The sequence below is a fragment of the Aptenodytes forsteri genome, unplaced genomic scaffold, assembly GCF_000699145.1.
Source record: "Aptenodytes forsteri isolate BGI_AS27 unplaced genomic scaffold, ASM69914v1 Scaffold146, whole genome shotgun sequence".
Classification (NCBI taxonomy): domain Eukaryota; kingdom Metazoa; phylum Chordata; class Aves; order Sphenisciformes; family Spheniscidae; genus Aptenodytes; species Aptenodytes forsteri.
In genome coordinates, this window is record NW_008795128.1 from 7,070,671 (window position 1) to 7,095,638 (window position 24,968).

The 24,968-nt window shown below is 37.0% G+C and overlaps 1 protein-coding gene across 1 annotated transcript in view; it reads left to right on the top strand.

Annotated features, from left to right (window-relative positions):
- Positions 1–24,968, top strand: part of STARD9 (StAR related lipid transfer domain containing 9) — a 109,170-nt gene that overhangs the window by 4,107 nt on the left and 80,095 nt on the right. Inside the window, exon 3 of the mRNA XM_009277570.1 lies at positions 1,253–1,369. Within this exon, the coding sequence (XP_009275845.1) occupies positions 1,253–1,369 (117 nt within the window). The remainder of the gene's footprint in view (positions 1–1,252; positions 1,370–24,968) is intronic.

A 24,968-nucleotide genomic window follows, 5' to 3' on the forward strand; every position in this document is an offset into this window, starting at 1 on the left:
ATTTTTACACGTTACAATAGGAAGGCAGTACTCCAGGCTATCTTCTGCCTATTGCTGCAGAAAACCTAAGAAATTAAAAGGTAATTGCATAAAAATCTCTGAATCGCAACGTGACGAAAATGTCATTATTGAAGATGATCAATAGGCTCGTTAAGATGTTAATTCTGCCTAAAGGAAGTCTTGGTTGTACTTAATTCAATGTGACAACTTTTAGAATCATGCGGGGTTTAAAATTCATGAAACCTCTTTACTTAGAGATAATTTAAAAGTATTTCTGTCCTCTTTTGCTTTGTTCTTTCTTGGATTAAAAAAAAACCCAAACCACAAACCTGTCAGATGGGCCTGTAAATTAATTTTCCCTGTAAACCTCACAGCTAGTGACAGAGTTCAGTGCTTACAGCGCCCTTTATCCGGTAATCTGGCAGACAGAACTGTCACTCCTAGTTTTTGGGGCCATTAGCGAAGCGGTTTGTTTAGGTACCAATTTATAACGAACCTTTTTTTCTGCTTATGTTATTGCAAACGTCAAGGTTACAATAAAGTTACCGATTAGGTCAAAATTACCTGTGGATGGTGTTAATTTTGTGTAATGTTTTGACTCATTACTCTCCTTTGAGTAGAACAACAATGTGTAGTTCCTTGTTCATAAGCTTATCTGTTCTATTACAAATCACTTGGGCAAGGTTATACAGAAAGACTTATATGATTCCTTTAATATTTCAGTCACCATTTCTATTATGCTGGAAAGGCTTCACTGTCATTATTACTAACCCGTAAAGGTTAGGTTTGCAGTGTGCAGTCCCAGTGACTGAAGCATTAGCTTGCAACCATGACAAAGCAAAGGGGAAACAGAGAAAGAGACCTGCATTTTCAACAATGCAGTGAGAAAATTGGTTTTGTTTTCTCACTTTGGGCATCATTTCTGTGATGCAGTTCTCGGTGAAACCAAAAAATGACAGAAAAATACAGAAAGGGCTATAGAGCTTTCCTGCTAATATAGATGTTGTGAAGGTTCACTAACATGTTTGTTGTATATAGCCTGGAGGACTTTAGCTGTAGTAAATGAACCCTTCAGCAGGTCTCTCATGGACGTCTCCACCTCACTCTGAGCATCAAAGAAAATTGAATAAAGAGGATAAACTATTTGCCATTCCTTTTCCACAATACAGATCCTAGATAGTTTTAAAATACTTACTTTTTGGTCAGCTTCAAAGTAAATTGGTCTTTCTGTCTTTTTTCTTTCTGTTGTCAGGTTGACAGTAGGCTTGATGGCACTTGGGACTCGAGAGAAAAGACTGTGGCCTTCAGCTTTGATTACTGCTACTGGTCAGTTGATCCTGAAGATCCAAAGTATGCATCTCAGGAAATGGTAAGTGATGCTGGTCTTCGTGTCTGTGTTCCCATCCTGTTTTGTCCTTTATATTCACATCTACAGGAAGAGATTGAGACGTAGGATAGATGAAATTTCATTATCTTTTCTGCCCCCATCTTTTTCTTATTTGTTTGTAATACCACAGTACTCAGTCCTTTTGTCTTAAGTAGGACTGTAATACCCTTGTTTGTCAACTGATGCACACTTTCATTAGTCAGCTTTGGTAGTGATCGTTAATTGTGATGATCTGAGGACTTTAGCTTAGCAATGAGAATTTTGGAGGGAGGGAGGGGAATCAGGTTCTAGAGGGAGAAAGCTCTGAGGTGAAAGGAAAAGTGTCGAGGTGATGCTGCTGAAAGGATTAACAGTGAAGTAATCACGTCTTTAACAGTAGTAAATTTTACTTATAGTGTATTGTTCTGAGCACTTTTTCTTGCTAAAGCATCAGAAATCTCTTATAACTAATGGAGACTCCTCCTAGTTTGAAGATCCAAGGTTTGATTGATTAAGAAAGTTGAAGGATTCACTATTAAAATAGGATACAACCGCAAATTTTTGTTAATAAAGAAGGAGTTATTAAATCTACTACAAATAAATAAATATCATGCGTGGCAAAGCTACCCAAAGATTTCTCTATGCATGTATACAATCACATATGTTGGCATTAAAATAAGTTTTTTACTGCTCTCTGGTCTTCAGAATTGTGTCATTTCATTTTCCTCTGTTGTCAGTAGAATTGTTCCTGAAATCCCAACCTGTATAATTGTGGTGTTTTTCACAGAAAGTATCACTTAAGACTGAGATAGTTTTGTGAAATACGTATTTCTGGTGGCGATGAGCACAGGATCGTTTTACTTTTGGGAGTCAATATTTGAAAAACTATCAAATTTGGCAATTACCAGAAAAATAGATCAAATTTTTGACTGTGCTATGTTTCCTGCTTGGTGCAGTAGTGTGGAAGAAATTTTGGGAACTTGGGAAGTGTGTATTTAGTGTTTAAAAAAGAAAGTTGTCTTTCTAAAGTACTCGGCACTAGATAAACTTCCATTTTAGGGATTACAAATAACAAATCTTTAAATGTTGAACTGTTGGGTTTGGGTTTTTTTTCCCCCTCTTTATATTATCTTACTTGCTTATTTGGATTTTATGTTCTTCATGAGTTTTTCTCATAATACACTTAGAAGTGTACTTCTTGGAACTGTTGACAATATGGTTGGCTTTCTAGCCGAAATGGTTTAGCAGATGAAATGTTGATAAATACAGTCTGCCAAGTCAGCTTTATCTCTACTCAGTATGAAAAATTATCAGAACTGCCAAATGGAAAATATAAATATTGGCTACAAAGTGTAATTTTTTGTTCTTGTTGTTATTAAATACAAGTGCAATTGAAAAAGAATGTAAAATGCAATATAAACGGTGCAGCTTCCTTGCTGGGGCTGAGTAGGTATTTCGGACACTGTGGCGAGTCTTGTGTTATCATACAATACAGTTTTATCCAATAAGAACACTGAAGGGGAAATACAAACTCACTGGCCGTGGAAAATTAAGTAACGGGCCATAGTTTCCTTACTTGATGCTGGCTGAAAGGATGTCCAGTGCTGCTTCATGTAACTATTGGGTTCTTGAGCCTCTGACAGACCTCTTTAGTGAGTTAAGAAAAGTTTAAAGATGGACTGGTGCTTTGAAAGGCCTGGAGTCATGAGTGAATTTCTTGAGCTTTTTACCTGCCTTGGTGGTTGTAGAATCAGGAAAGCATACTTTAAACGTCCTTGAGAAGAGGGCTGCTGGAATACTGCAGTCTTACCATGCTTTTGTGCATTTGTCTGCCTCCTTACACTGTATGAATGAAGTTTATTGTACTAATTCCATGTTTTGAATCATTACTTCAGTGCTGAGCTTGAAGTTTCTAAGCTTCCTTACAGCAGCGATGCTATCGGCAGCCAAAGGAGGTTTGGTAACACTGTCATCCAGTAAAAGCTTTCTTTCATGAGCTGACCTTGGATTACTTTTTCCTTGAAGATGTCCTGCCAACTGTTATCATACATGATTGGTGTGTTGGTTGAGGATGAAAAGTAGATTAAAGTATCTGCCTTCAGGTTCATTTTTGTAGAATGCTGTCTTTTAGTAAACTCTCCTTTTTTTTTGTCCTCTGGATGGGCATGTAAAAATGAAGTCCTAACAGTTTCTTCAGTTGTTAAGGATTCTGTGACAATAAAACAATAGTGAGAGGGCTGCAAATTGTAGTGTTTAGGTAAAAATGATTTTAAAGATACAAATTTGCTTCTCTGAATAATTCTTACAGTTTCTTCCAGATGTTAACATTGCTCACTTCAGGTTCTGGTCCCTTGCATTCCAGAGATGACTACACACAATACATTTTATTCTCTATATATTTTGATCATACACTTCACAGGTACTTGTGACAGGCTTAAGTCACACGTGTCAGTACTTTCAAATGTTTGGATGAAAAGTTCAGATTTATTGTTCTGTTCATAAAAATTGTGCTTTCTCTGCCACCTGTATTCTACTTCAATTTGCCAAAATGGGAACATGTTGCCCACCTTGTTTGTTTTTCCTACATACATTCATGTTAATATTTCTTCTATTGCCTTTTTTCAATTTAAAAAAAAGATGGGAAGGTATTTTTTCACTTTAATGTGGGGAGAGCAGACCTTGCAATACAGTACACTGAAGAGGAACTGAACCAAATTAGTAAAATCTGCAATGCCCATGTGACAGATGATATGCCTTTACTCTTTTTGGTGTGTTTTGTTTTGTTTTTTTTTAAATAGCACTAAAACTGGAAGTGCTTTTCCCTTCAAAAAGCTGGCACAAACAGAGTAAAAAATATAAATTATTTTTAAGAAGGGTTATTGTCTACATATGTTTTAGGGCTGAATTTAAAAAAATAATTCTCTCTTCAACGTATATAGAAGCTTTCTTGATTGGCATTACATAAATAACGTAAGCCTCCTCATATCTCTAAAAAGAGGAAAGTTTGCAAAATTAAAAAGAAAACTGGTTTTTGACTACTGAAGGAAGAACCTATCACTGTTGATATCTGGGAAATAGGCTTCTTAGCAGAGATAACTTGTTGGATAGTGGTTGGTTTTAGAAGATGGTTTCGGGTACAAGTGGGTAGTCTTTGGCTGTTATTCAAGATTATTCTCTCACTTAGAGCATCTGAAGAACTAGATATGAGCTAGAGTTCTGTTTTCTTTATTTTTCTCCTAATCGTGGTGAAATATGAAGCTATACAGTGTTTCTAATGATGATCCAGTAATTTATAGGCTTAATTTAGAAGTTTAGTAGTAGTGGTCTGAATCCTTAGTCTTCCTTTAGAAGTTATATAAATTCTTTACAAAATGTAAGATTTTTGAAATAGTTCAGCTATGCAAGTATTGTGTTCATTTTCCAAATAAGCTGAATGCCACATTTCACAATGTGATCTCTGTTTTTTAGGTGGCCAGTTTGAGATCCTTGGGCCTGTTGCTTTTTTTTTTTTTTTCCCCTCACTGGGCAGTTGAATACTTTACATTGATATTAAGCTGAGGTTTTAATCTGCTTTCACAGATGTGCAGTTCTTTCCAAAAGGGAGTCTACCTTCTCTTTTTAAAGACAGGGTTTTTTTTTCCTAAGTGGATTTGTTGGTGCATAAACCGAATAGAGGAATAAAGAAATACCCTAAGAGAAGAGTCGCTGGCTAAATCAGCCAGAGCTACCAGCCACTAAAGGAAGAAGGAAAGGAAACAGATGTGCTAAATCCTTCTAAGTATGGAGAGATGAACCAGGCACTAGGGCTATGTGGCAGAGAGAAAAGAACTCATTATGAAAAAATTGTGTGGGACCAGAGAAGGAACAGGTAGCAAGTAACTATTAATTCAGGACAGGAACAGAACATTTGATGGGCAAAATATGAAATGAGAAACAAAAGAAAATTCTAAAAGATTATAGGCATTTACGAGAAAAAGGTCACGCATGGTTTTTCTGATCTTAACTCTGCAATTTGTTACATGTATTTTGCATGGTTATAAATGAGGGAATGGTTTTCCAAACCATCACTGTCAAGATATAGTTATGCGCTTAAATAAATAAATAAAAAACCAAAAGAGAAAACCAAAAGCAACCAAAAAACAACCGAAAATAAAACCCCACAAGAAACTGTAATACTTCTGGTGATATTCCTTTTCCTGCCATTTTTGAGACACTGTTCATTCTTCTGTGCGCTGTGTTGCTGCAGAATTAGTTTAGTCTCGCAGAGGGAGAATGCTGAATGTCTGCACCTGGGCTTTACTGCTTGCATACAATGAATTCGTTTCACCATGTCTCCCTGCATTCTTGTATTAAGGTTTTTTTGGGAGGTGAGCTTGGTACTATACCAAACCTCCTTTAGTAAAGGGGGACATTTTGTGTAAAAGTGACTATTGCTTCCTTCTCCCCTCGCCCCTTTCCGTCACAGATGTCTTCAGGAAGCTGTGTGTAGTTCAGGATTGTTTTCCAAAGACAATGTTGGAAATCCATCACTTTTTGGCCATTGTGTAACTATAGGATTATCCTTCAATAGAGATTCATGGCATATATCCTTTTTGCAGTAGAAATGTGTAATAATGATATTGTAATGATATTTAGGGTTATAATTTTTATTCTTACAGGCAGATTCAGGCTTGCTGATTCATTCTGCTGGTTGAATATGATAGTTAATATGTAGGTGCTTTGAGACCTTTATAGTTGTCCCGCAAACAAACATCTAAATTTAAACTTATTTAAATTTAAATTTTTGTCTGGCGTAGAACAGTCTGTTTCAGTCTTTTGAGTTTCCTTTGTAATACCTAAAATAGCTCTTAATGAATCTTTCCTCAAGTCTGTTTTAGCTCCACCAAGCAAAGGAAAATGTTTAAAACAGTTGCAACACTTAAGTAAATGCCCATTTAAATCCTACTGAAAAAAAAAAAAATCAGCTTGATCTAATGCCAGCGCAGTTAAACAAAATCTTAAGAGTATTCTGCACAAGAGTATTCTTAAGACTACAGGAACACATGCAAGCATTAAGTATTCTTGTAGCTGGTTGTTACAGCTTCGGTCCTCAGCTTCCCTCCAGCCATCCTACCCATCCGGTTATTGTGCATGCACAGTAACCACGGTGGGCAGACTGACCCACAGGATGTATAAGCAGGTATTTACACACAGCGGTTGCCATAGATAGCTGAGGTGTAGCAATCTGTTCCTTTTGATAAGAGGAATACATCCCATGACTAATAGGCTTTGAATGGTAGAGAGAGTGAAATCCAGAAAAGTGCTTAAGTGCCCAACTCGCGCTGATTTCAGTGGGATCCACATCTCTGGGTTTTCTTGAAACACTTTTTGTAGATATCAAACTTAGTTTTTGTACCTCAGTGCATCAGTTAAATGGAGATTATAATGCTTATAAGGGAAATCATAATTTAGACTTTAGAATTTTTACCTCAGGCTTTCAAAAGAATGAAATAAATTATATTCATATTAGTCAAGGATCTGGGCTTGACTTGATAAGGATTTTATTTTGGTTTGGCATAGTGTATTAGGTTTATGCAGGTATGAATATTCCTTCAGTGTCTTTCTGAATATCATCATTTTCAGTAATGCTGTGACCCTCATTGGACCTTCTAAGATGCAATCATAAAAGCACTCGACCAAACAAAAAGATGGCTGTCTAGGAGGTAAATCTAGGAAATATGAGAGTGCACAGAGGTTCAAGATTTCGTATGGATTTCCCTGTATGTGGAGGTTGCACTGTGATGTGTCACATGTGAAAAGTATTATCTTAACGAATCAGGATGGTTTTACAGTGAGAAAGCAGTAAGGGTATGAAAACACGTCTTATTGCAAATGTCAGTAACTGCTCCTAATTTCTTGGCCGCCTCACCCCCACCCCCCATTCTTTAGCGCTGGCTTACTAATATAAGTGAAAGAATAACTGTGATTCTTTTTTTGGTGCACTTCCACTGTGCATTTGAACCATTGAGGGGTTTACAAAACTGTTCAAAAGCAAGACAGTGCATTAAATTAAAGGTTGTTTATTTCTAAACTTTATACAACAAGTGACACAGGCTCTCTTTGCCTGTCTGTCCACTGCAAATGTGTGCTAGGAAGAACTCCTTTCCATTCAAACACCTATCTAATTATTTCTACCTTTGTTTATAAATATAGTAATTGTGAAGACTGGGTTTTATTCTGTGCTCTGAAGGCAGAAATGGGGGTTACTGATGGCTCATGTGAGTGAACACACATGACCCCTGTAAACAGACTTTTCTATTTCTTATTTGTTTTAAAAGTAGCATAATTGCTTTTCATCACATTTGACTTCCCAGCATAGCTGGGTCTTCTACTACTTCCGGCTAAAAGTAGTTGGGGAAAAGGGTGGGCAGGCAGATGATTTTCTTACCTCCCTGTCAGAGTGTAACTGAAAGGCAAATAGAAGAAGCAGCAGATATGTTTGTTTTAATATGCAAGATCTTCATTATGGCACTAGGGTTTTTGTTTTGTTTTTGGAGGGTCTTGTTTGTTTGTTTGTTTTACATGTTAATTGAAAAAGTTTCAAAAAGTTACACAACAGTATTGTTTGGAAGCAAAACATTGCAACATACTTTTCAACCCTTCATTAGACTAAGTCACTGTACTTTCTCCCTTTTTTTTTTTTAATGCAAACATAGTCACGCTTCTGAAGAACTTTAACTGAGAGACCTTTCCTTTCAAAGATGAGTTTGTGACGCTTCCATGCCTCCATACATTCCCTGTGAGATTCAAGTTTTTAATTGTCTTGTGAATTCTCAAGACAAATTCAAAATCTGTTATCTGGCATATGCGCTTAATTCTAAAAATTATAATATAATAAAGCTCTAATTTAAATATCTTAAAATCCTTCAATTTGTTCTCTTTTTCTCTCTTCCCCTCCTCCTTCCCCTTGTCTTGATGTAAAAGGAAGGAGAAAGAGAAGGAGGCGGTAGCTGTGGGTGTAAATGGCATTTTCGCATGAAATATTTGAAAAGCAGTAAGCATTCCATCCACAACATTTTTTTCTCCAACCCAGAGTGAGACAGAAGTGAAAAGGAGAGCGTGCTGTAAGAAAAAGGCTTTTTGTGCAATAATTGGATCAGTGTATAATAGATTATGATGGAGGGAGGGAAACCACCATGAGTGCATGCTGTATATCTTCTGCCAGCAACACAGCTACTGTGTTCAGTTCGTGATCGAATAAGGTCATTCTTTCTGGCTATACCAAGATTTCTTTGCAGAACACTTCTCTGGGAATTGTAGTAAATAATTGCAAACTTCAAAGCAGGCTTTATTGGAAGACAAAAAAGAATCAAGTTGATTTTCAATTTACCATACATAACATTAAAAACATTGTATTTTGAGGAGACAAAAATTAGTTTTAAATAACTGAGGCATTGAGTTAATTGATAGACATAATTATATAGTCATATGCATTCATATGCAACTATAAATTAATGCAGATACATTTCAAATATGAAGCCTAAACAGGAGTACACAAGAAAGGATTAAGCTGATTATTGGTAACAAGTTGAGGGAAATCAATAAACTGTTTCACAAATAATGAAATGTTTTCCAACTGTTCAATCTGCTAGTGCTCATACACACTCATTCTGTTTCCCTGATGGGCACTGACTGTTGCTTACTGGATACACAGAGCATGTTCTTTACAATAGGCAGGCAGTATAATTCGCTAAATAATATTGAGAGGATCTGTAAGTGCATTCAGCAACTTAGAAGAAAAAGAGAATAACAAGTTCTTTGGGATGCCAGTTGTCGTGCATGTTGCAGTGAACCTGCACATTTGCAATCTGCATTACTTCTATAAACCTTGTGATTTTTGCGTGTCTTACAAGTAAAAACAAAAACTTGGTACTCGTGACCTGCAAACTTTCTGAAGTAACTTGACAGCATATGATTATTTGGAAGGATGATTTTTTTTTTAAATTAACTTCTAGTGATGGAGATGTATTTAAAAAAAATCTGTTATATACATAAGCTGTATGCAGATGTTGATTGTTCTTTCTTACTTGCAAATGAACATTCACAGTTTAAATTGCTCTGTGTAATCACACTGCAGTCTTTCCTCCATGCTTGTGAAGTAGTGACATTTTTTTCTTCTTTTAATGTAAAATGAGGACCATTCCCTACTCTTTCTGCTTTGTAAACAGGTTCCCTTACTCATCTGCAAGTATTTCCACAGCATAGCTGGACAGAGAATGGAAGGTCATATTCATGGTCCTTCCAAGGTGGCAAATTGATCAAAGATTAGTTTTTAATGTGGAGTGGTTTTTCTCCAATCTTAGCCATGTTGTATGAATAACTTCAGTGAGACTGGTCTTTTGGGAACTGAAATTACTGAAAAATTAGTCTGAACTTCAACTAAGTTTCCAAGATCATACTGGTCTGCGAGTTCTGTAGTCGCTGGATGGAAGGATGCTGATACACTTTTAGTAGGAGACTGGGCCAGGTTTGGGGGGTTTATTTTATGTGTTTGGGGTTGGGTTTTTTTGTTTGTTTGTTTTAGCAGTCAGCTGGCTTATGAAAGATTTTGTTGGGCAGAACTGTGCTATCACTGAATAGTGAGATATGTTTATTGCAGCACCTGTGATCAAGTTTAACACAGCCATTTTGTTTATTTCTGAGAATGTGCCATGTTTCTGACATGTTACAGCCATAAGATTGGGCTTGCCTGCGTAAGTAGCTAAAGCCTGAAAAACCTAACTAATATGTATGTGTCCTGTATGATTGTTTATTAAAGTGTTTGGTATGAACACCAATTGTTCCCTTATATTACAGCAAAAAACAGCCCTTCCCTTTTTTATAGATTTGTGCTTGTTTTATTTATTTATCTTCACTAGTAGCTAACTTTTTATTTTTTTCTGTTAAGTAAGATGATATGCCTCAGAGAGGTGTGTGTGGCCTTGAACACAAACTGAATGAATCGTCCTTTTGGCTGGATCTGAGCACCTGCATGTTGACTCCCAATTCTGTTTTGTTTTTAATCAACAAAAACTCTGCCCTTGAGATCTCATATGTAAAAAGCAAAATTAACATCTCTGTTCAGTTGTGGCTTTTCTGCTAAAGTAGATTCTGTTGGCAGTGTTCCTAAATTGCATAAGAAAGAATGAAGATGAATAAAATGAATTCAGTCTAGAAACATTTACTGTAGCCTTGGGACGTCAAAATAAAAATTCTGAATGTCAGTTTAGGGTTCCTTACCCCCAGATGTACATGCTATTATGGATAGGTTCTCACTCTTTACAACTTCAGTGTTATAATGTCAGGACGTTCTCAGCTGAAGAAGGGGAGATGATGTTCTGTATTTTAGATTGGCAAATGTATTTTGAAGTATGTCTTACCAGACTATATTACTATCACGTGAAATAGATGATTAATAAATTTTGGAATGGACCATTTGAATCAATCCTTGCTGGATAGGTTATATTCCTGAGATGCTGAATGGCAATGAATGTTTTCCTGGAATTTTTTTTTTTTTTTTGGTGCCTGTAAGGATTGACTTGCTTTCAAATTACATTTATTAACTTTAAGATAGGTCTCAACTTCTGCTCTACTGTTGTTGCAAGTGTTTTCCATTCTGAATTTTCAGACATCCCTCTCTTGCACACACATACACCTTTAAGAGTATATATGTGGATAGTATCATCGATACTGTGTGCCTTTACAGTATTGTTGGCAGATTTTCTTATGAAGAAAAGAGTCAGTCTTTAAAGATTATGTGCCTCATCCCATGTGACAGACCTACATATAAAACATCAGGTCTGAAAAATGAATCTAAGGAACTGTGAGGATCCAGCCCAGAATTAATTAATTAATTTGGTCTAGCTCATGTTCTTTATATTTATCATTTTTTTTATTTTATAATTATCTTGTAGACAGAGGTGAGTAGCTTGACATCAGTGGGTAAGGAAAGCCTTCTCTAGTTAGCACTGGAGAAGCAGAGATAGAAAATTGCAGAGGATTATTTATTCAATTTAAAGTAGGCATACTTTCAGGGAGGTTATATTTGTACTTCATATGTGGTTTTGAAAAAGAACTGTCTACCTCTGTAGGATTTTGTTTCATTTGGAATATGACTAAAAAGAAGAGGAGCTCAAATTACTGGTGCAAGACTGCTTTATGCTTTTTGTTTTGGTAGCTTAAGTTTTCCAAGACCATAAATGTTTTGCAAGTTTTGCCCAGATCTGTTAATTTTAGTAAATGATCTTTCATGGTATGTTTAAATTGGGCTTCAGCAAAGCAACATCTGGGAAAGAACCAATTGCTTTGAAGGAGAACAGAAGGAGACATGTCTTATCTTGTGTTAGGTTTTGCTGAGTGTGTTCTGTTATGATAGCAGAAAATGGATTTGAGTAACTGCTCATAGACTTAGGAATAGATAAACTTTTTTTTTTTGGCTAGGACAACAATGTTGAAGGCTTCATGGGTAATACTTTTTGTTATCCTCATTGTGGAAGAATGGGTTTCCTGATGGATTTTAAAAGCCAAAAATCTCTCGGAACAATGATTCCCAGTCTTTTGAAGCAATCCATACCAGAGCTGTCTATGACCTTCACAGTAAAGACCACAATAATGATTTTGCCACGTGACCAATAAATGTAACCTGAGTGCTTGGAAGTATGATCAAAAGAGCTTCCTTATATAGTGCCCTGAGATCACATATCCCTTTGGGACAGGAGAGGTGCATCTACAAATTCCATCCGCAGAACAGAAAAGTGCTCCTTTAGCTGTTGGCTAAGGAGCTTGGGCTTGCCTCACTTGGGCTTCGGACTTCTGCACTCCCTCTCACACATCATGTCCAGGACCTTGTACATGGGCAATGTTGTTGCTGATGGTGATGGTGGGTAACTCAGGTTATCCTGCATCATGCATGTTGTGCATGAAGTTGTCATGCATGTCGTACATGAGGTCATCATGCTGCACTAATAAGCGACACTGCTCTAAGGCCATTTTCTTTGCCAGTCTATCTTATTTTGATGCTCTTAGTTGCATCCTGTTTCTTAATGACTGAAAGTAACGGCCAGAGTAGTTCATGAATGACTGATTTGGTTTTTTTATTTTATTTTTTGTTTTTATTGCTGCATGTTGTAACCTGTTTTCTAATAGAACACAAGTTCTGCTTTGAAATGTATGAGTTTCTGAATTCACTCAGCTTTTCATTAGCCAAACAAAACGTGGAACCTACTTGCTTTTTTTTTCTTTTTTTTTGTGGTTTTCCTTTTGATTTTGATTAGAACCAAGAGCATTTCTCATAACTTCTTTGAAATAGGAAAAAAAGGTGGAATCACGTTACAGATCTAGAGAGAGAGTTGATATGAAATTATCATTGAAGCAGAGAATTTTGCTCATATTCCAGCACTTTTAAATTTCAATCAAGTGAAAGGATTTGGTGGAGCTAGTTAGCATTTTAAAGCCAAAAATCCTCTCGCTTCTGTAGTGATTGGGAAATGTTCTAGTCCACTATCTGAGGCTGTTACTTGTTCCTTTTTAATTTTTTGATAGCTAACACTGTTATATCTTTTAGTTACTTTTAATGTGTCTTATAACTCTAAACCAAGAAATTGACCCTGAATTTTCAGCTCATGTTCAGAAAATTAGCAACCTTCTTGATTCCTATATATGGAGAATGAGATAATTTAAAGCCTGGGCTTAAGAAGCTTTTGATATTTTTAAGTTAAACTTGAATTCAGCAGAAACTCAAAAGAGCTGTCAATGCCTTAAAGATACATTTAGTCTGAAAACAAAGATTTCAGAGGATTGTAGAAATTTGCTTCCAGCTCTACACGTTGTCCTCCTTTACATCATTTCTGTGTGTTTGACACTCTGCTTGGTACAGCACAATGCTTTTCTTGTCTCACATCCTACTGCATGTCATTTGCATAAATTTATTGCTTATTACAGTATATGGAATGTAATCTTTTTCTAGTCCATTTATTATGAATGTAAGTAGCTTTCTACAGCTCAGTGTTGTTGGCATGTTGGGTTGAAGAGAGCGCAAGAGATTAGAAGGTCAACTTTCGCTCCTCATTTTATTAACCTGGAGTTGATGCTTTTTTCCTCATGGCAACCTGAGGCTGTATCTGTACAAGTAAATAAAATGGCCCCATTTAATGCCAGGGAATATTCCCTGGGCACTGCAGCTTGATCATCTATACTACTAAATTGTTAGTCATTCCTGGTACTGTTTGGGCTGGGATAGCTGGTACTTCTCGTAACAGTTTCTAGGCACAGTCCGGGAACTGGCAGGGACCATGACTGTTCCTGACTGGCAGTTTGCATGTGGCCACCCTGCTTTGGAGGCTGAGAGTGCTTGATAATATGAACATTGGCTGGTCTGTGCCATATGGGCTGGGCACGTTTAAATTGCTAGTGTTGCAGCTGTAATTGCATGGTCCTGTCAGAAGTACTTGTAGCACTGTTGAGGAAGCGATACTGAAGTGTCTTTGCAAGTGACTAGAAGTTATCACTTGGAGAAGAGAGAATGTTTTTCACATATTTGGCTCTGGCTCTGTCTTCCCAGCTTTGTGGGACACAAAAAATATGACCTTTTATGATGGCGTTATAACTGACTGCATCTTTGTGGGGTAGAAGATAGCCTGCGGTGCGTAACCAGCAGTGGACCTAAAGCTGTGATGGGAGCTGGCTGAAGAGTTCTGTTCCCAGCAGAGGGATTAGGGGTGGAGAGTTAATTATGGGGGCTGAAATTTGTTGCATGCAATTTAACACCTTTGTTTTAATGGCTGTGCTTCATATTAAGCATCAAGAACTTTTTTTTTAATATGCTGTCCACAAGATGTCTAGCAGCATGCATATTATAATGTTGTTCTGGGGCTGATACAGTTGAGAAAGAATCTGGAGCCCCTCTTACCACTGGACTCTGTATAAATCCTTTTCCTGTGTCTGTAGGCCAGCCTTTGAGAGTCCCTGCAGCTTTTGTTTTAAAGATGGATTTACCATTAGAGCTGGTTCTCTACAGCACACCTTCTGCACTGTGCAGTTTTGTACATTTATTCACTGATTCAGGCACCTGGCATGTGGTGGATCCTGGATCATACCCCAGAACACGAGGACACGTTCTTTAGCATATCTATACAGTGTAAGAGATCTCTGAAAATTTTTACAGTGTTTTCTACCTTCCTTCTGTATTGTTCCATCCTTATGATTGTTTCTGCTACTGTTACAGATACAGAAGTATTTCTCAGACTCTGTCTTTTTTGCCTCAAGAAAATGGGGATAGGAGGTGGGAAGTGAGATATGACAAAAATAGACATAATTAACACATTTGAGGTAGTGAATGGCTGCTATTTAAAATAAAAATGTTTGTTTAAGAAACATTAATAAGAACTAAAAGGCTAGGCAGGGCACAGAGACAATTTGTCACTTGAAGGAAAGAGAGTACTCTTTAGCTCCTTTTTGTTCTTTTAAGACCTAGCTATAAGAAAACGTTACATAAACTCAGCCTGCAAGGTAAGTCCTTGCAACCATTTCCATGACAGGCGCAGCTTGCAAGTAATCTAAGTAACCTTTTTTGAGAACACAGAAAATGCTGAAGTGGGTCCGCGTAGAATTGACCTCTCCCCCCATTTTTCCTTCCAAAAGGAATGACATGAGTTGTAAGTTGCTTCTAGTATAAAAAAAGTATTGTTACTATCTACCAAAAGGTTTTTACACTTCATAAATTTATTACAGTTAGCAGCATAAGCACTGATACCTTTATTTGCAAAGCATCAACAAAATTTACTTTCAATTTGCAATGCAGTTAGCAACTGTATAATGTTATTAATGAGGCAGCATGAGATATATACCTTTATTTTGAGAAATAATCCACATAGGAGCTGGAGGATGTTTTCAATAGAATTGGCTGAAATATTTTCATATAAAGTGTTTTCTTGTTGAGTTTAAAATGGTATAAACTTGGTTAAAACTTGTGGCGGACAAAAAGTTAAGTATGCTACACTTCCTAAACAACAATCCAATAACTATGCAGTTCATGTATATTGCTTTTTTCCAATAAAAATTAAAATAGTTTTTTTGTGGGCTTTTAAATGGGAAGACCTGTATTATTGATTTGCTATAGTTGTACATGCAATATACTCAAAATGAAGATGGCAATTAGTGAGTAAGGAAGCTCTTGAAATAATGAAATGATTAATGTCATTTAAAATAATGAAATGAAATAATGTAACTTAAAAATATTTTGCCGTAATCTGAACTATTTTTTTCTGTTGTTGCATACCTTAGAATAAAAGCATGCTTAACAGAAGATAATTTCTAAAACTTAAGAAAAGGACCCAGAAAGTATTTGATAATGGAAATCTGGAGGAAACAATTATATACTTTTTTGTATTATTTTATGTATGCTTTTAAAAATCCTTTTCAAGTCAGGCTTTGACTTTTTAAAAATGGTTGAGGGACTAATAAAAAATGAAGTGTTACAAGGCAAATGCTCTAATTTGTACAGAGCTCTGTGCTACTTTGACCAGCCTGTGCATCTTTGATCAAAGCTGGCAGCCATGTTTTAAAACAAAGAATTTGCAGATGCTGGGGCCTTTTTTTTTTTTTCTCTCTTTGAGGAGAGCAGACTATACAGATGTTGAATGTAAGAAACACCCTATGTTTCTGCTGTAAGTCATTACACTGGAAAGAGAGAAGCCTGAGCTGAATTCCCTTGGAGATAGATGGTCGTCTTAAACAGCACCGTTGTCTGAAAATCACCCAGCAACTTTGGCATGTGGTCATTATATTTGATACTCTTTTGAAACTGAAACAATGTTCTCTAATAACTGAAATTCTAGTTAGGTCAATGATGCAACTGTTCTCTATCTAAAAGAGAAAATAGTGGAAGTAGAAATATAGATTATTAGGTTGTCCAGTACATCCTCAGGTTGTGTGTGAACCTGTCTTTTTCTGAAGCAGGTTATTGTAGTAAGACAATTGTATTAAAAAAGTTAAGGGACATGTATTTAAAATGTATTAATTTAACATATACTCAATATGATAAACTTATTTTGGGACAGAACTGACAACGTAAGTTGCAAACTATAAGTGACAAAATTTATACCTCATCATAAGCATTGGAAAGTTTACGTAGAAGGCTGGATAGTTACTTAAACTTGGTGTAAGTACATAAATGTCCTGCATTTCAATCCTTTTTACGTCACTTATTTTGAACCTCCAGTTCTCTGCCCATTGCTTGCCCATTTCTTGCCCATTTTAATGTGTTGCATAGCACAAAATTTTAATTTGTAGAGAAATAAAATTTAATGTATCTTCAACTTGCAAAAACTTTAAATGCTGATGAAATTTCTTCCTGCTGTCTCATTCTAAAAGGAAAAAAAAAACCTTCATGTATTTTATTAGTCATGAGTAAAATTATGCTGTTTTTCTTAGACAATCAAATGTGTTCCTTTGAATATTTTTAGGGCTTTTTTTTTTGTCCCAGAAAGCATCATGTCTGAGAGGGAAACTCCAGTATTATCTTCATAGGAAATGTCTTGTCATAATATTATGAAGAAGTTTTTTTGACAGTCTGCCAAAGGGTCTTTGTTCATCTTGGTAATACCAAAGATTTGGTTTATTACTGGGCTTGTAATGACGCAGAAATATGTGACCTTAATTGGGACATAGGAATTGCCTGGTTCTGATGCCTGTTTGTTCTCTGATCTTTAGCAGATCTTCACGTTTTTCTTTTTGAAAATATATGGTGTTATCTTTTGTTTTATGGAAGTTTTGGGCTGGTTGATTTCTTAGATATTTTACAACTGTTTTTTAGATATTTTATAGGTGCTGCAAACCAGCTTGCTTTTTGCTTTCTGTCTTCTTTAGCAAAGTGTAGTATGAAGCACCGAGGTACCTTCATAGTATGCCTTGCCCGGTTTTGAGGTTGATGTGGTATGAAGTGAGTGGGGAAGAGAAGGATGGTATAAAGAAGTAGTTATGTCCGGCCTAAGTAACTTCTGTCACTAGGGGAGCAAAAATAGAAGAAACTGATAGTCCCTGCAGCCTTTTTAATGTAACATTTCTAATTAGGTGAGCTGTGACTGTTCATTGCACCTTTGTGTGCTAATATGCTGCCTCCCAGTACTTGTAAGCTGGAAATGAACAGAGGCTGCTGACCTGGCAAAAGAGCAGAATTAACAATTTACTCAACCACTAGTCCTGGCAAACTTTGTTAATATATTGTTGAGAGTAATATGCCAAAAGCTCTCTCCCTGAACTCATAAGTGACCCTTAAATTGCCTCCTGTTGTTTGGATTCTCCTGGAAACTGCTAAAACCATATAAATTTAGAAAGGACTTTTTTTCCTGAGGATCTCGTACAGCTCCAAACCATTTTTTTTTTTTTTAAAGTTGAGATATACTCTAGACAGCATTCTTTTTTATGCAATAAAAAAACCCTATGAAACTTTAATGCTGCAAGAATCTTTGAAGAGCTGAACCAAAGTCAAGAAACTTGCCTGGGGATTTGACTGCTGGTTCTTGATCTTCTCAATAAACATTGAAGTGATATCTGAATTCATACAAGTGTGTAGATTATTTTCCTTCACATCCTTTTCATGGAAGTCAGTTGCACACTTAGTACTCTGAGCAGTCGGGTAGGTGTTTCAAAACACAGACATAAAAATAGTCCCGCTGCTGTAAAGGGCTTTACTCAGTGGAAACATCACTATTGCATGTCTCTCTGCCTGTGAGAATAGTGATAGCAGATGCCACCCTTGTGAACCGTGCTTAATGAAGATAGCCCTTCTTATAAGTGTGGGATGAAAACTACGTGTATACAAATAGGGTTGATGGGGTATCTGTTTCTCAACCTGTTCTTTTGGCAACAAGCCCTGTGCATATTCTAAAAGCTGGCCAAACTTTCCTATCAGAAGGCATGTACTTTTATGTCTTTATTTTAAGGAAACAAGCAACAGAAAAAAATACCTCTAATGATTAAAACAGATTTAGTCCTAAGTCTATTGCTTGAAATGAGCAGGAATAAATTAATCTTTTTTTTTTTCTTCTTCTTGTGAAAGACAAAAGTAGAAGTGACTGCTGTGTATTACTAATGTGTCCTTTAAAACTTTTCATCCCTCCAATTATGAAGCCATAATTTCTTTTAAATATAGAGACTTCTGTCTTAAAGTGGCAACACTTTTGGTTCATATAGTAACATCATAAAAAGAGTTGTTTATGATTGACCTGAATTGCTTTATTAACAAAAACTACTGCTTACAGCTTGCTTAATATCCCAAATTATAAACAAAATATATGACTATATTGTATTGTAGAATCAGGTTAAAAGTTGGTTCTTCCTTTAATACATCTGTAACAACTTGAGTCAAAGGGTTTGTTTTTCACTGGCTGAATTTGATGAGACAACCAGTATACCAGAATAAGAGAACATGGCAAGCTACTCCTTTCTTAGCTTAACTGCTGCTGCTTGCTGCATGCAAAATATAGATTCTTTAATCCCAACCCTGGCAGGTAAGACTGCATTTACTTGTACACTTAAAGGGAAACAAATTATTGCAATAAATCTGAAGCCCCTTTTTACAGATGCTGCTAATAATACAATTAAGTATGAAGTGGAAAATTTTACAGTAGTTGCTTTTTATTTGATTTTTAATGTTCTGAGCTTGGACAGTGAAAAATCAGTTTCAAAGTGAAACTGTGTTCAAGTAACTTTCATTGCTGCATTTTTGTGCCTTTTAAAGTCTTTTAAAGCCTAAAGGGAATATTTTGTTTACACATCAGTTTTCAAAGGAACTCTTAAAATCAGTACTTCTGGGTTTTCAGTTTTTCAAGAAAATTTGGCTTTTTATTAGCTTATAATATATATAGATGAAGCTCAAGACACACTTTATTGAAACAGTTACTGTATATCTTTCCAACAGCTGTCATCATTGTAATTGTCAAAAACTGAAATTTGAGGTGCAGTTGAGACCAAGCACTGGTGAACTCCTTGGGCACTTGCAAGGTTCACCCAGATTTAACAATGCCAAATACAGGAAATTTACTTTCAGCAGCATGAAGTGAAGCCTATCAGTTTTGGGTACTGTTGAAATTCAGTTGTTGCTGATAGTCTTACAAATGGAATCTGCCTTGTAGAATTTCTGCTGGTATTTTAAAAGAATTGTTGATATGAATTAGCAATTTCAATGTCTTGTCATCTCTTCTGCTTCACTTTTGCTTTCTTCTGGCAATGCTGTCTCTTGTATGAAGGCAGAGAAATGAGCTTATTGCTAGGAAAGTATATTTTATAGGCTTAAGAATTGTTTTCCAGTGTAGTAATTTTAAAAGCTGGTGATCTAATAGCAAAAATATCAACTTGAATTAGCCAATACATGAAAAGAGAATACCCATTTCCAGCTGAAGGGAAAAAAGCAGAAATCTAATCTTGATAATGTCATTGTGCTGTTGTCTGAGTGCTACAGATGATTGTTAGCCCTTACTGAATTACTGAGAAATTTGGATCACGACTTTTTCCTCCCACCCCCTTATAATAAAGTCAAGGAACAATCTTTTTTCCACCTCTGTCTTCTTACAAATTAATGGGCAGTTATTTTCAGAGTCACAGCTGAGAATTGATATTTGTCCCTGCTGCCTTAAACAATAAAACTTACTAATTTTATGTTGTTGTTCTTTCCTTTCACATGGAATCACAGACATCCGCTAATGACCTGGGATCCTAGCCAAGAGTTAGCGGTGGTGGGAGAAAATGCAGGATATTTATAACTTCATTATAATCCATTTGTTCCTTGCTCTTTTCATTGCAAGAGAGATATAATTCAGTATATATATATAAAAACAAAACCAAAACAACTAACAGCTCTGACAGTATTTATTTTGCTCATTTTAAGAGGATATCAGTAAAACTGCCCCAGTCTTTTCTTGGGGTTTTTTGTTTGTTTTTTCTTTTGGTAGACATTCAGGCACAGATAGTGGTGGTATCACAACATTTAAAGTTACAAATTACATGATTTTTCTGGCATGAAGTAATATCTGGGCCAGGGGAGGGGGATGTCTAAAACATGTCCTGGCCCTGGTGGAGTAAAACAGTATGACTGTAGAGAACATTGTGCTGCTTCTTCCAGCTGTGACATTAGCCTTTGCTAGACCTTTAGAAAAGCTGAAGTTTTTAGCTTCCCCTGTGGTTCCATTCTTGCATGGTCTGGCCCAGAATTCACTCAGGAAAAATCTTCCTTCGCTGTGTATTCCTGGCACTAGTCTTAAGTCGGTGTGTTACAAGTCTGCTGGTGAAGATGCAGAGCACAGAAATGAAATCTGTTCCTCTGACATCCAACCTGGCAAACAAGCACCCATACGGATAGAGCAGCACTCAAACCTGCAATCCCAGGTTCCTGGAACAGAGAAACAAAAACACTTAGTTGCTCATCTGCTCGTTAAGTGGTTTGTAGACACAGTACTGCAGGTTGTGTGTAGCTGGCTGTTTACTTGTAATTTTCTCCTTCCTTTCCCCAAGGGTGTTCATTGAAGTTTTTGTCTATTTTTAAAGAGCTAGATAATACAATGATGCTACAGAGTAGTCTTTCATTGCCTTCTGCAAAAGTATCATTCACTCTTTTGCAGAAGGTAAGCATAATCAAAAATCCTCTGTGTTTTTTGAGCATGTCTAATTTTTTGATGTGTAATTTTTTCTTAACACATGATCAGTTTGACTTCCCCTGCCCCGCCACTGTCTTTTATTGCAATTGTACCATGGCAGAAGTTCTGGTACCAAGGGAAGAATGGCTCAAAACAAGACAAGGAATGTTCTTTAGCTGGGAAGTAAGCAGGATGTATTCCTGAAGCCTAGGCAGCAGATCCAGAATTGTACAACTGCTCAGAATTTTCCTTTGACACGCATGAGAAGTTGTATATGTCCAAGTAACTGTATCTGTAAGGACTTTTTTACATAAATTGAACAGGGCTCTTGGAAAAATAGAGCACCTGTGACAATTCTGTTTTACAGAGTATCTGTACAGAAAGAGGATTCAAGTCTGAAGTTGGACTTCTGCCAGGTGATCCAGAGGTTTAGATCAGAAAAAGAAACAGTTCCCCAAGACAAACAGTCCTTTTCCTGCAGTTTCTCTTAAATAGTGACAGTTTGTAACCATTAGCTTTCGAGGAAAAATGGAGGATGCTTTCACTGTGTTTCCCTAACAAATATTTGCTGTTCTCCTGGAGAGAATTACCAAGCCTAATTGGTAGGTACCAGTAGGTACCAAGCCTACCTACTTCACAATTCACTAAACGAAAGGGTTTTCATTCAGTCCTTAATGGATAGGATTCACCTGTGTTGATTTGATGGGCAGATAAATACCAGAATAAAACACAAAATATAATGTGTAAATCTTAAAGTACTCATTAATAAAGCCAAAAATTATGTCGTTTTTTTTTCTGTGTAGAAAGCTTTATTACGACAAGTACAGCTGGACTGAGCTAAGTCAGATATTGATACAGTGTCAAATGCTGTGGGGTTTGGATTGTATGGCTGTTGCATTCAAATTGCTCTTCCATAATCCAGTGATAACACAATAGGAATCCCTGTCGGGCAGGAAAAGAGGGATCTGAGAAGAATATGGTTTTGTACACGTAGATGAAAATACCAGGTGGTATTTTTGCAATGGATATCTGATCTTTCAGGTTGATGTTTACAGTAGAATACCAGCAATTTAATAAAAAGAAAAGAAAAAAAAAAAAAGAGGGTAGAGTTGTGCCCTTGGTAATGGAGCACTTTAGCACTTTTAAAAGGTCAAGATTTCTATCAGAACATCTATAAACTAGATTGATGTGATAAGCACAGAGTTTTTTCTTTTTCAAAATGAGATAGATTTTTTTGATGAGCAGATAATGTGTATTTTCATGATTGTATAATTTAGTGATAAAATGGCAGGAATAGGAAGCTACCACTCAGCCTAGTCAGTGTTTCTCATATTCTCCCTCCTGTCCCCCAGAGGAACAATATATATTTGTCATATGTTATCTGTGACGACTTCTAGTATTTTACAATTCCACCTAAATACCTTAATCAAGATTGAACTTTCATGCTGTTAAATATAGTGTATGTAGGTACATTATCACACAGAGCAGACAGTTTTTCCACTGGAAAAAAATTACAGCTGATAAGATGAACAAAGAAATCATTGTTGTCTCTCACAGGGAGAATTAAAGCACAAAGGGATTTAAGGACACGCGGGAAGTCTGTTGGCAGAGCCAAGAATTGAACTGTGTCTCAAGTTGTGGTGCAAATGCCTCTGCCACGGGCCAATCTTCTTGAGCTGGAGAGAAGCTGTTCCTTTCACTCCCCTGCCTCCGGTCTGACTGGGAAAAGAAACTGAAAAGGCTGGATAGAGAGAAGGAAAAGAAGTAATCCTAGCTGTGAAGCTGTGGCCTCTTAACAAGAGAGAAGAAATGTTCCCAAACTAACCAACCAATGCCTTTTTTTTTTTTTCTTCTTCCCCTCCTTTATCCCATTCAAACCAAAAAGTAATGTTGCTGAAGTAATCCTAATGTCACAGTGAAGGGTTCAGTGCAGCATAATGCACTTCCCTTTGCTTGTGTTTTCTCTGGCCATGTATAGAAAGCCCTTCAGCTGACATTTGTTTAATATTCTTTAAGAGAAAACACGTGCGGAAAAAGCCATGCATTATTGGAACAAACCCCTAGATTTGTTTTCAGATTTTCCTTCCTTGCATCCTCTTGCATCTTCCTTGCAGAAGCCTTTTTTATTTAAATTAACCTTTGGGGTTTTGTGAAGGTTTTGGAGTGGCGGCTTTCATTATTTTGGCAGGAAGCATTTAGTTCTGTGTAATTCTATTTCATGAAATATTTTTTCGCCTTAAATCCGTGTCTTGGATGCTGTATCTGAGATGTAGCAGCAATTCAATTAAACAGAATTTGGTCATAACCCAAACAGTAACAGCTTGAGGGGAGCAAGATTCTGTAAGGAAAACGCACCAAATATGAGATACTGCCTATCTGTAGTTCATAGTGGAGATGGTGGCAAATAGATACTGCAGGACTGAGCCTTTTATGCAGTTGCTTAAACTGTCCTGACCTATCGGTTGAGAGCAATTTTGTTTGTATAGTAATTAATAGCACCTTTTTTATAGTAAGTTCATTTTGTACCTGGGTGTGCTGCAATTGTCTTGATGCGCTGAAGCTTTCTATCTACTGATAAAGCATTTTTCTGTTTTCTTGTTTGCATGGCAAATCTTTAATGGAAATCGAGTTGTTGAGTTTTTTCAGCATTTTAAAGTCATTTGTTGGTTCTATGGTGAAAAGCAGCTGTTGGCCGTACATCTGTCTTAAGTTCAGTCTTTTCCTCTTTCATTAAATCAGTGGTATTTTTAAATTGTGCTGCTCAAGAAGATAATTTTCTTTTGGTTTTGGTCCCAGCTATTAACCTGTGGGAATTCATCTTAGTATTCTAACTTTAGCCTAATGTTTTACAGTACAAGTGGTTTGCTTTTAGTGAGTTGTTTGTTGATATTGATGTTTGTGGACTGTGCCTGTAACAAGTAGCGATTTTATTTATTCAAAAACTTAAAAAAAAATTACCATAAGTTTTTGTTCTTGTCTGGTTTTTTGCCTTGGCCAAATAAACTCCCTTGAAATTTCTGAAGTTTCCAAGATTAGTTTAGTTTCCTAATGATGATATTAAATTTTGAACATTTCAGGCACTTGCAAGTAAGAAAACAGTTACCGTACAAATAGGATGTGATAAACTATTCTATTAGCTTGTTACTTGGTGGGGTTACTTGTTACTTTTTACATGGTTGTTACTTGTTACATGGTGGGGTGACTCTCATGACTGGAGTGCTGCAATGGATGCAATGGATGGCTATAGACTCTTCAGAAGGGACAGGCGAGGAAGGAGAGGCGGTGGGGTGGCCCTGTATGTTAGGGAGTGTTTCGATTGTATAGAGCTCAACGATTGTGATGATGATACGGTCAAGTGTTTATGGGTAAGGATGAGGGGGAAGGCCACCGAGGCAGATATCCTGCTGGGAGTCTGTTATAGACCACCCAACCAGGATGAAGAGGCGGATGAAGCATTCTACAAGCGGCTGGCACAAGTCTCTCAATTGCTAGCCCTTGTTCTCATGGGGGACTTCAACTTCCCGGATGTCTGCTGGAAATACAACACGGCAGAGAGGAAGCAGTCTAGGAGGTTCCTGGAGTGTGTGGAAGACAACTTCCTGACACAGCTGGTAAGTGAGCCTACCAGGGGAGGTGCCTCGCTCGACCTGCTGTTTACAAACAGAGAAGGACTGGTGGGAGATGTGGTGGCCGGAGGCCGTCTTGGGCTTAGCGACCATGAAATGGTAGAATTCTCGATTCTTGGTGAAGTAAGAAGGGGGGCCAGCAAAACCACAACCATGGACTTCCGGAGGGCAGACTTTGGCCTGTTCAGGACGTTGGTTGAGAGAGTCCCGTGGGAGACGGTCCTGAAGGGCAAAGGGGTCCAGGAAGGCTGGACGATCTTCAAGAAGGAAGTCTTAAAGGCGCAGGAGCAGGCTGTCCCTGTACGCCGTAAGAAGAATGGGCGGGGAAGA